This window comes from Gouania willdenowi, chromosome 5 (genome assembly GCF_900634775.1).
Source record: "Gouania willdenowi chromosome 5, fGouWil2.1, whole genome shotgun sequence".
Taxonomy (NCBI): Eukaryota; Metazoa; Chordata; class Actinopteri; order Blenniiformes; family Gobiesocidae; genus Gouania; species Gouania willdenowi.
In genome coordinates, this window is record NC_041048.1 from 3,867,142 (window position 1) to 3,879,084 (window position 11,943).

The window sequence follows — 11,943 nt, forward strand, 5'->3', positions numbered from 1 at the left end:
AGTCATTAATCGAAATGCTGACATGAATGTTGGTGATAATGTGACCTTTGTATCAAGTTTTGGCGTCGTTTTATTGTCGTGTTTTTATTATCATTTTGCCTTTTTGTTAACGATATATTACATATATTTTTCCATTATTAACTGATTTTTTTATTACTTAGTGTTTTTATAGTATTTTTTTAGTAATTTTCTGGATTTTTGTTGTCTGTGAATTTTTCTGTCATTTTGTGCTATTTTGTGTCAGATCATCGCTTTCTCTGAAACCTTCAGCAGGGACGACACAGACAAATTGTGGATTCTCATGTGATGCGTTAGATGTGGTTTAAGCGTAAAATGTTGACCACAAATATTACAGATATTTCCTCTCGTGTGCTGTGTCACACGATTCTTCACATTTGCGTTGCAACGGAGCTGATTCCCACGGATGTCACTGCCGAAGAGTCTCTCCTTTGTGTGGACCGACATGTGACGTTTCTTCTGCCCGCTGAAGGTAAATCTTTTACCGCAAACATCACAACTGTAGGGTTTCTCTCCCGTGTGAATTCTCACGTGGACCTTCAGATCGTATCTTTTGCAAAATCGTTTCCCGCACACGTCACAACCAAAGGGTTTCTCTCCCGTGTGGATTCTAACGTGCGCGGAATGACTCGTCTTACGAGTAAATCGTTTCCCACATATGTCACAACCAAAGCGTTTCTCTCTGATCTGTGATTTTCTTTTGGTGTTGTTCTCAGATGTTTTAAAGCTCTCACACCTCATGTCCATGTGTTCACTCTGAGCTTCAGACAAAGGTTCCCTCCAATCATCACTGTCTTCAGTATCAGATGATTCTGTTTCCTCTCCGTCAGGTTCTACTTTCATGAGTTTAGCTGAGCAGCAGGTTGCAGGTTCTCCTTTGATGTTCTCCTCACTTTGTCTCCAGTGTAGCAGAGAACACTGAGCTTCTTCCTCCTCTTCTTCATCTTCACTCTTCACAGTAACAGCCATGATGTCCGTCTCCTGCTTTTCCTCCAGACTTTCCCACGATTCCTCCTCTTCCTTCTTGATATGGAGCTGCAGTCCATGTTTACAGGAAACACCATCAGGAACATCTGCAGAAATTGTTAATATACATGAATCTGTGATAACAGTTATTTATTCATCTGAATAAAATCCACTGTTATCCAGGAAGTTCATTATTATTTAGGCCAAATTATAGAGTCATCTTAAAGATGTAAATCCTTGTTTTATTCAGAAATAAAATGGGTTAAAAGTGACCAAAAATGGTGGAAAAGGTGGTGAAATGGAATTTTGAAAACACAAGAAATTGGTTAAAAGTTGCAAATTAGAGTGGGCAAAAACGGACAGAAAAAGTGGTAAAAAATGTTCTTAATTTTGTGTATTTTCTTTGTCATTTTCTAAAATGTTCTGTTACCTTAATTGTGTATGTTTTAGTATGTCTTTTGTGATGTCATTTTATATATTTTGCTGTTCTTGTTTTTTGGGTATGTTTGTATATTTTTCTGTAATTCAGTGTTTCAGTTTTTTGTGTGTATGTGTGTTATGAATTAATTAGTGTCATTTAGCTTTCTTCCGTGTAATGACTTATTTTTGTGTATTGTTGTTGCCATTTTTTGTAATTTTTCTGTATTTTTATTTAATGCGCATTTGTTGTTATTTTGTGGAGTTTTGCTGTTTTTGTGCATTTTTCTTTTCCATTTTCCAAAGTGACTCAAGCAATTGAAAGGTTTGATGATATTTTAATAAAGTGTTTCAACCTTTTCATCCTACGACCCCCAAAATAAAGGTTCCAGAGAGTGGGGATAATGTAATTTAAAAAGTATGCACAATTAATTTAAACTGGTAAATAAAAGGGATGACAAATCATGAATATGGTTAAATTCTATTGGTAGCAATAAGCAGGAAATATGATTAGAAGAGGTTAAAAGTGGTGGAAAGGGATTATAAGCACTGAAAATGTCTTGAAAGCAGAAAAAGCATTGAAATGAAAGGGAGAAAAGGCTGAAACGAGAGTAATGTAGCAAAAATGTATTAAAAAAGAGCAAAAATATGAAAAGAAAAAGTGATGAAAATAAGTTAAAATACGGAAAGTTTAGTGTAGTTGCAGAAAATTGGTAATACGATAAACACAAATTGTCTGTAAATCTAATCTAATCCTCTGTCTCCATCTACTGGACAAATGTTGTAACTTCACTAACTTGTACTTTCCTGTTCAATAAAAAGAGCTGTGAGCAAAACTGTCCAATAATATCCAGCTTCAGCCATTGTGGATAAAATATATGATCTGAAGGAAAAACTTCAGTGTTTTCCTGAATACTTGTGTTTATTATTATTATTAGTGCCATTTGAGTTTTAATTAGATACCTGTGACTTGTGAGCAATAAAACCAATGACCACAAAACAATTAATAAGTGAAGGTGCAAACCATAGACTGTGAAAAAGAAGTGCAAACCTGTGTCGGTGTAGTGGTGATGTTTGTATTCAAAAGCATCATCTTCATCAGCTGTTGTTCTTCCACAGAAATCAAACTTGTCTCCATGCTGACTCAGCGTTTCCTCTGTAGACATGTTGATGTTTGTTTGTCACTAAAAAGCTGCTGATCTCTCAGATTCTTCTGATTCACCCAGAAAGGAAGTAATAAATAGGAGCCGCGTTAAGTCTCAGCTGGTGACCGTGTTACCTGGTGACAAAGTACTGACCACGCGCTTTATCATTTTTGTAAGAAAAACGTTCAGATCTAAATAAAACGTCCTTTTTAATTTCACGTTTTTTTTTTTTTTTTTTAACACAGGAAACAACAGATAAACATCCAAAGCGGAAGTACTTCTTCCTTGTTTTTAAAATTGTAACTCATCACCGCCACCTAACGGTCAGAGTGATGAGTCAAATAAAAACGCTTGAAAAATCATAGCTCTCGTTTTTGACTTATTGTGTATATTAAAACAGGGGTTCTCAACCTTGGGGTCGCGATACACTGGGAGAGGGTCGCCAGATGTCTTCAAGAGAAACTAAGAATATTTTTTGAACAATTTGAGCCCATTTTTCTGCAACTACACTAAACTTGCCACATTTTAACCTATTTTCATCACTTTTTATTTCCATATTTTTGCTCCTTTTAATGCATTTTTGCTACATTATTCCCATTTCTGCTACTTCTCCATCAAATTTCAATACTTTTTCTGCACATTTTTCTACTATCAAGACATTTTCGGCCCTTATAAACCCTTTCCACCACTTTTCACACCTCATTGTCACTTTTAACCTGTTTTCACCATATTTTATGCTTATTTTTTTTGCCAATTTAATTGTTCCTAATTTTTAAATGACATGACTCATGACACAGAAAGAAGATAAATTACACAGACTAATTCATAACACACAAAAAACACTGAATTACAGAAAAATATACAAAAAATACATAACTAATAGATATTAACAACAAAATATACACAAAACATTCTTAAAGTTTCTCAAAGGCATCTGGCAACCCCAAGGTTGAGAACCCCTCACGTGTGATCTCAGCATGTGCTCGTCTTGGTGCATTAATGCACCAAAATTGATGACAATAGTTAACTCCATTAAATGTATTAAGCATTTTTGGTACAATTTCATGAAGTTTAATACCCTGTGGGGAAAAACAATATGGAAATGCATAAGACGAAAAAATGAGGAATGAGGAATGAGGGAAAATTCAAAATGGCAAATATTTAACATACAATTAATTTGTTCAAGAAAAAAAAAACTTCATTACATTTTCAAACAATTATCTGCAATTTGAACCAAAAGAATAAATATAATGTCTTGTAAAAAAAACAAAAAAAAAAAACAAGTAAGGTTGAACCAATTCCTCACACGAACCAACATTAACTAACTTTTCATCATCACAGTACGACTGTGTATTAGGGCCACATTAAAATAAATAAAAATCGGGGCACTACAAGATTAAAGTTGTAATATTTCGAGAATAAAGTAGGAATTTTAAGAGATTAAAGTCATAATATATTGAAAATAAAGTTGAAATTTTATGAGAAAAAAATCTAATTATTTCAAGGACAAAGTCAGAAATTTACAATATTAAAGTCGCAATATTTTGAGAATAAAGTCGTAATTTTATGAGATTAAAACCGTGATATTTTGAAAATCGAGTCATAATATTATGGGAATAAAGCCGTATTTAAAAAAAAAAACTTGCAATGCCACAGCACTCAGAATTCCCTGTTGAAGTGAACGCAACTTTATATTTTAAAGTGGCCCTAATACGCCATTGTACTACAGTGATAGGAAACAAATCGTTATTAATAAACTGTAGTTGCAGTTTTAAATTATGACAACAACCAAAAAACAGCAGATCAAAATACAACAGGACAGATTGGCTTGTTTTGTTTTTATGTCTCTTCCAGGTAAACGTGTGGAGCTCTGTGGACTCGTGCACAAGCTTTCAAAGGGTTTTGTCGCCGGCGTGAACTCTGCTGTGTTTCTTTAGATGATGATTATGAGAGAATGTTTTTCCACATTTCTCACATCCAAACGGTTTCTCTCCAGTGTGGTGTCTCATGTGTCGATCTAAGTTGGATTTCTGCGCAAATGACTTCTTACAGATGTCGCAGCCGTACGGTTTCTCTCCGGTGTGGCATCGCATGTGTTGATCCAAATTCGCTTTCAGAGAGAAAGACTTTTTACAGACGTGGCAGTCGAACGGTTTCTCTCCGGTGTGGAGCCTCATGTGAGAGTCTAGCTGGGTTTTACGAAGAAAAAGCTTTTTACAGACATCACATTCGAAGGTTTTCTCCCCAGTGTGACACTTCATGTGACGATCCAAATGCGATTTACGAAAGAAACTGGTTTTACAGACGTCACAGCCAAACGGTTTCTCGCCAGTGTGGCTTCTCATGTGATTATCTAAATGTGACTTCCGGAGGAAATGCTTTTCACAGATATCACAAGAAAGGGGTTTCTCTCCGAGGTGAATCACTCTGTGATACGTAACGTCAGACTGTCTGTAAAAGTCCTTTCCGCATATATCGCAACTGAAAGGTTTTGTTCCGGCGTGAATCCGTTTGTGTTTCTGTACGTCTGCCTTTCGCCTGAATTTTTTACCGCAAACATCACAGCCGAAGGGTTTCTCTCCTTTGTGTATTAATCTGTGCGTGTTCAGGTCCTGCTTCGTACGCAAGTATTCACCACAGACATCACAAGTGAAATATCTCTCCCGGGGATGGCGGATCATGTGACGATCTAAACATGATTTCCTCACAAAGTCCTTTTTACAGATGTCACAGCCGAACGGTCTTTCCCCTGTGTGAATTGATTTGTGAGTCTTTAGGTCTGACTTTTGGGTGAAATGTTTACCACAAACATCACAGCCGAAGGGTTTCTCCCCCGAGTGAATTAATTTGTGTTTTTTTACATTTGACTTTCGACTAAAGTGCTTTCCACAGACGTCACATCTAAAAGGTTTCTCTACTGAGCATCTTTTCCAATATTCATTACAAGCAAACTCTTCCTCTTCTTCTTCTGCTTCTTCACTGTTGTCTCCACCAATCGCTGTTTTGATCAAGTCAGTCGAGCCGCAGGTTGGAGGTTCTTCCTTGATGCTGATTGGACGCTCCTCCTTTACATCATCCTCAGTTTGTAGCTCAGAGATCTGAGGCTTCTCCTCTTCTTCTTCACTCTTGACAATCACAGCAATGATATCAGTCTCCTGCTCACTAAGCTGCTCTCCATTCTGATTTTCCCACATCGGCTCTTGTTTCACCTGCTCCACCAGTGGAAACGTCCCCTCAGAAAAAGCTCCGTCATTCTCCAACACCTGCTGAACACCTTCAGGCCACACTGAGGGAAAAGAGGCAAATAGAAATCCATGATTAAACCATCACGGAATTGTAGGGCTGGGCGATGTGGTTTAAAAATACAATCTCAGATTTTCTGTGCTTTGCTTCCAATGTAAATCTTCTTAACTTTCTTAAAATGATCTGTTGTTACAAACATGATCAAACAGAACAAGTGCACTTTAATTTAAATACTTTTGAAATGGCTTTCTGAAAAAAAAAAAACACAACAATAGAAAAGCCCTGCCATACCATTATTTATTCTTAAATGATAAAAAAAAAAATACTTCCAGCATCATGGGTCAATGTATATGAAAAATAGTAATGTTGATGAATAGTTTCAATTAAACATAAACAAACAAATGCATACATATGTGAATAAAGTAATAAATAAACACACTTAAGAAAAAATTATTCAAGCATTACGGCACATCGTGTACGCCAAATATTGATGCTGATGAATAGTTTAAGCTAAACCTAAACAAACAAATGCAAGTACATAAACAAATAAGAAAGATAAATTAGAATAAATATATTAGAATAAATAATAGAACAATAAAAAGAACAGACAATGCATACACAAAAAGTAAATACAAATAAAAAATAATAATAATTCCACCATCACGGCACAATGTGTACCCCAAATAATGATGTTTAGCATTTTAAATTAGAATAAATAATATAACAATAATTGGAATAATAAATAGTAGATGAATGACAAAATGAATAAATAGATGACTGAATAAATAAAGTAAAATATTAAAAAAAATACTTCCTGCATCACAGCACAATGCGTATGCCAAATATTGATGTTTAGTAGTTTAAATTAAAATGAAGAAAAAAAAAAAAAAAAAAAAAAAAAAATACATAGTAGAACAAATAAATATAATAAATGAATACATACATAGCGGATTGCAAAAAATAAATACTTCCACCATCACGGCACAGTGTGTATGCTAAATATTGATGTTTCATAGCTGAAATTACACACACATATATAAATAAAAAGTAGACAGACAGACAGACAGACAGACAGACAGACAGACAGACAGACAGACAGATAGACAGATAGATAGATAGACAGATAGATAGATAGATAGATAGATAGATAGATAGATAGATAGATAGATAGATAGATAGATAGATAGATAGATAGATAGCAAACCTAATCTGTGCAGTAGGACTTTGGGCTTAAAGGCATCATCACACGGATCATCATCTGATATTTTTCTTCCACAGAGATCAAACATGTCTTCATCTGACGAGAATGTTTTAAAACACACAGAGTCCGACTTCCTCTTCCTCCACACCAAGTTACAGCTCAGATAAACTCTGAACAGGGATTTATTTCAGCCTCTAACGATTTAAACAGACCGAACCTCCGCCATGTTTTTTCTTCTTCTACGTTTCACTGACAGCGCTTGTGAGCGACTCTCAGTCCCACTACCGCCCCCTACCTGCACATCAACCAGGACCTTTTAAACAGCTAAAAATACCTTGAAAATTCATAGCGCTATCAAAATATAAAATTCATAATAAGAAAGAATAAACCCAACAAGATCATGAAGTCGTTCTATTCTAAAGGATCATTTTAAACACTCAGTATCCGTCGTTTTCCTGGTCTCGTGAATCAACTAAGATGTCTAAACTTCATGATTCTCCTTGGTATAATAATTATAATTTAAAAAAATTATGGAAATAAAATAGAAAGAGGAAATAACTTGCATTTAAATATCAATAACATTAAAAAAATGTTATTGATAAAAACTGACATTTTTAAACAATATACACAATGCAGTCTATGTTATATTTGTATAAAATTTCAAACAATAAAATGTAAGGAACAACTTTAAAAAATGAATAGTCACATTAGGCCTCCATACATTACATAACAGGAATATTTAGTGATGGTATAAAATTTGAATAGTTATTAGAATCAGGGAGATTGTACGTATTGATTTTATTTTTCCACATTTATGTTGATTAATTTAACGCTCTCTAAATCCTTAACAAAAATGCAGGTGAATGAGTTTGAACACTTTTAAACAGGGTTCATCTCATGTGAGCTTTAGTTGTGTTTCTTCAGACTTCTTTTCATGCAAAAGCTTTTACTACAAGCAGGTCAGAACCAGAGCCTCCAGGAGACTGGGTGCCAAAGTTTAAGGAAACTACTTTTGGTAAATTTGCTTCCTCTGTAAAATTGGTGGGGAAGTGGAATTCCCTCCCTGCTGATATCAGAAGATCTGACAATGTTCCACCATTTAAAAAATTTTTTTTAACTTTGGTTAAAATCGTCACAACATTGTAACTCGGGATGTCCGGATCTGATAATGGTCGGATATTTGCCAGAAAATGAATATCAGATTCAAAATTTCCAATTATTTTTTTATTTTATTTTATTCAATTGTAGAATACTGTAGATATTATGTTGAAGGTTAAAAATTATGTAACCAATTGGTTAAAAATAAATGGGTCAGTTTTTTCTCATACCTACTGTTGCTGAATATTATTATTATTATTTATAATAATAATAATAATAATAATAATAATAATAATAATAATAATAATAATAATAATAAAAGGTACATTTACTTTTTTTCTTTTAATTTCAAGCAAACCCACGTGGATGTATTTTTGTAAAAATTTTGAATAAAATTCTCGTCAGCTGTAGTTTATCATCTGTCACCATTCACCAGTCAATGACATATTTTTCTTTGTGATAAGTTATGAAAGAAAAACATAAATAAATTGATTCCATTCATTTGATTTCTAAGGATTAATTTACCTTTCCTGTCCAATTTTTTTTTTAAGCTAAGGTCCATGTGCACATCAATACATTTTATTAAAATTGAGCCAAATTGTTAGGAAAACACTAATAAATGGATTAAATTCTATACAGACACACGATAGAGCTGAGTGGGTGTGCAGACAGGTATAAACTTAATCAAATAAATATAGATATACCTTGTTTTACAATAAAATAAATAAATAAATAGAAAAAGAAAAGAAAAGAAAAGAAGAAACATCTTTTTGTCCTTTTGTACAGCTCTATATATTTTTGGATATTTTTCTTGTGATTTCGCTAATTTGTACGTTTTAATGAGTATTTTATTTGTTTGTGTTTTTGCCGTTTCACGTTATAAATGCTTAAAAACTGTTAATAAGTGCTTTTTAAGCATTAATTAACTGTTTATTACAGTACATTTATAGTTGGTTCTGCTCAGCGTTTCCTGTCTGATCCGGAACTGAAGGCGGCAGTAATTCACCAATGTAGACGTTAACCGCCGATAAACACGGCGTAGAAGAAGATTATAAAGATTTTCCTTTTTCAGTGGTTTTATTTTCTGGAATTTACAAGTGTTTATCATCTTCATCTCTGCGGGAAGTGGATTTCTAACCTGGTGTGGAGGAAGTGAAACTCAGACTGTGTGTTTTCTTCAAACATTCTCGTCAGATGAAGACATGTTTGATCTTTGTGGAAGAAGAAGAACAGATGATGATGAGGAGGAAGAAGAAGAGGAACCGTGTGATGATGCCTTTAAGCCCAAAGTCGTGCTGCACAGACTAGGTTAGTCCTCTTTAATGTAACCTTTATTCACCGCTGTCCTGGTTACATTCACTCATATTTAAACTAATAAACGCATGAAGCTACGGCGCTCTGTACGATACTTCCACGCCCAAGAAGCGTTAGTTTGCGCATGCGCATTTTTTTAAACGACTACAATGATGACAAAGTTTTTGTCGTTCAACATTGAAACAGGAATACTATTGCTAACAAAGAAAGATCATATGATCAAGACCCCCTGTGTGTGTGTCAATAACACCTTGTCCTTTTTACAAAAAAAAAAATATATATATATATATTTTTTTTTTTTTTTTTTTTGAACAGTAGTTTTTGTGTCCTCCAAACTGCAAAAATGCACAACATGACAGAAAAAAATATACACAAATGGAGAAGAAAATACACAAAATTACTCGAGACAAACAATAATAACTCCAAAAAACAAAACAAAACAAACAAAAATAACAGAAACAACAGTAAACATCACAGTTATTATTACACTACAAGCCTTAAGTCTTTGTTTAGACCTGGATTGGCTCAACACTTTTTTTTTTTTTTTTTTTTTATTAAAGAGGAAATTTTAAGCTTTTTATTTCACGTCTGTATTTTTCAGTAGGTGTTGATTTGATGGCAAAGACATCTACAGAAAACGAGTTCATTCAATTTGAATATTGTGAGAATGCTCTGAAGATTTTTTTCTTGCAAGAGTTTTTTAAATTTATTAATTTGGTCTCCCACTTTTAGTCTGATGTTACCAAGCAGGGTAAAACGTTTACCTTTAGAGTATGTAGCAGAATCCTGCTTTTTGTAATTTTTATACTTATTGAATAATTCCAATTTATTTTTTTCCCCCAAACAAATGTTGGCCACCCACTGGTGTCCCCTGGTGGGAGGCTAAGGGTTGGCTCACATCCTTTATTTATACCTTTGCTGTTACTCAGGGAGTACAATGCCATGAATCAGACGATACGATACGATTTGCATGTCATTATATAATATACCGTCACAATAAACAATATGATATACATTGCTATTCATTTTAATTCAATTCAACTTTATTTATATAGCGCAATATACAACAAAGTCATCTCAAAACGCTGAACAAAACATAAAGTCCATAGTAAGAAAGAAAGAACCCAACAAGATCCACATGAACAAGCGTTTAGCGAGAGTGGGAAGAAAAAACTCTTTTATAGAAAGAAATCTCCAGCGGAATATATAATTATAATTACAAATTTCACCTTTACAAGTAGAAAACAGTATGAAATACAATTCATGTAATTTTTTATAAACTTGCGAGAGCAAGTAAATGGTAATTAACTGTGATTGAAGTACCAATATCAAAAACAAGTGGTATGTTTATCAAACTGTGAAATTCTATTTTTCAGAAAAGTTAAACTTTTGCTTCCACAACAGATTCTGATTATGTTAAGTTCTTAAATTCTTAAAAAAAAAAGAAAGTAACTACATACCTGTACATCTATAAAAGTGCCTAGTATGTTTTTTGAAAATAAAGTAATGCAATCAACTTCCAGCTAAAATGCATTGAGGAGTGAGGTAGTTTAACAAACTAAAAAAAAATTAATAACATTTTTTTTCATTAAAAAACATGATCAAAAAATCAATTTGGACATTTTTTGGATCAATACAATAATTGCGCTGTGAAATATTGTGATATATCTATAATTTTGATTTTAGCTAGCTTTTAATTTTGTGTAAATGTGTTAATTAGGGGTGTACATTGCCATGAATCTGACGATATATGATTCACGATTTGCATGTCACAATACAATATATCTTGATACTAAACAATACAATATACTGTACAGTACATCATGATATATTGTGAAAACAATAATTACAAATTTCACCTTTACAAGTACAAAGTGGTTTTAAATACAATTTATTTATTTTTTTTTTAAACTTGCGAGAACAAGTATGGTAACTAACTGTAATTCAAGTACCAATATAAAAAACAAGTGGTATGTTTGTTTAAATTCTTAAATTTTTTTTAAAAAAAACCCTATATAACTATAAAAGTGCCCAGTATGTTTTATGAAAATAAAGTTCAATTAACTTCCAGCTAAAATGCATTGAGGAGTGATGCAGTTTAATAAGGTCTGATGTGGTTCACTGACACCTAGTGACCAGGCATTTATGTGTGCTGCATGTTACCACAATTAAAAAAAAACAATAATTAAATGTTTTTTTTATTTAAAAAAAACATGATTAAAAGAAATTATTTGGACAGTATTTGGATCAATATGATAATCGCACTGTGAAATATAGCGATTTATCTCTGAATACTTTTTTTCATTACACGCTCAGCTGTTACCTATATTATCAATTTCAGCTAGTTTTTAATTTTGTGTCAGTGTGTTAATGTTTTTTACATTTTCTGCTTTTCCCTCAGTGTTGCCTGAAGGTGTTCAGCAGGTGAAACAGGAGACAATGTGGGACAATCCGAAGCTTTGTGAGCAACAGGAGACCGATATCATCGCTGTGATTGTTATGCCTGAGGAAGAAGAGGAAGAGGAGAAGCCTCAGATCTCT

General features: G+C 33.4%; 2 protein-coding genes across 2 annotated transcripts; both read right to left on the minus strand.

Moving 5' to 3' along the window:
- Nucleotides 1-170: 170 nt before the first annotated feature.
- LOC114463097 (zinc finger protein 41-like) lies at nt 171-2,793 on the minus strand. The gene is made up of 2 exons (XM_028446358.1): nt 2,453-2,793; nt 171-1,091 (listed from the first exon to the last, which is right to left on the minus strand). The coding sequence occupies exons 1-2, from the start codon at nt 2,565-2,567 to the stop codon at nt 241-243; spliced, it is 966 nt and encodes a 321-aa protein (XP_028302159.1). The 5' UTR covers nt 2,568-2,793; the 3' UTR covers nt 171-240.
- Nucleotides 2,794-3,936: 1,143 nt separating this feature from the next.
- On the minus strand, nt 3,937-7,227 carry LOC114463073 (zinc finger protein OZF-like). Its single transcript, XM_028446329.1, has 2 exons — nt 6,994-7,227; nt 3,937-5,832 (listed from the first exon to the last, which is right to left on the minus strand). Exons 1-2 carry the CDS (start codon nt 7,076-7,078, stop codon nt 4,439-4,441), a joined length of 1,479 nt encoding a protein of 492 aa, XP_028302130.1. The 5' UTR covers nt 7,079-7,227; the 3' UTR covers nt 3,937-4,438.
- Nucleotides 7,228-11,943: the final 4,716 nt, after the last annotated feature.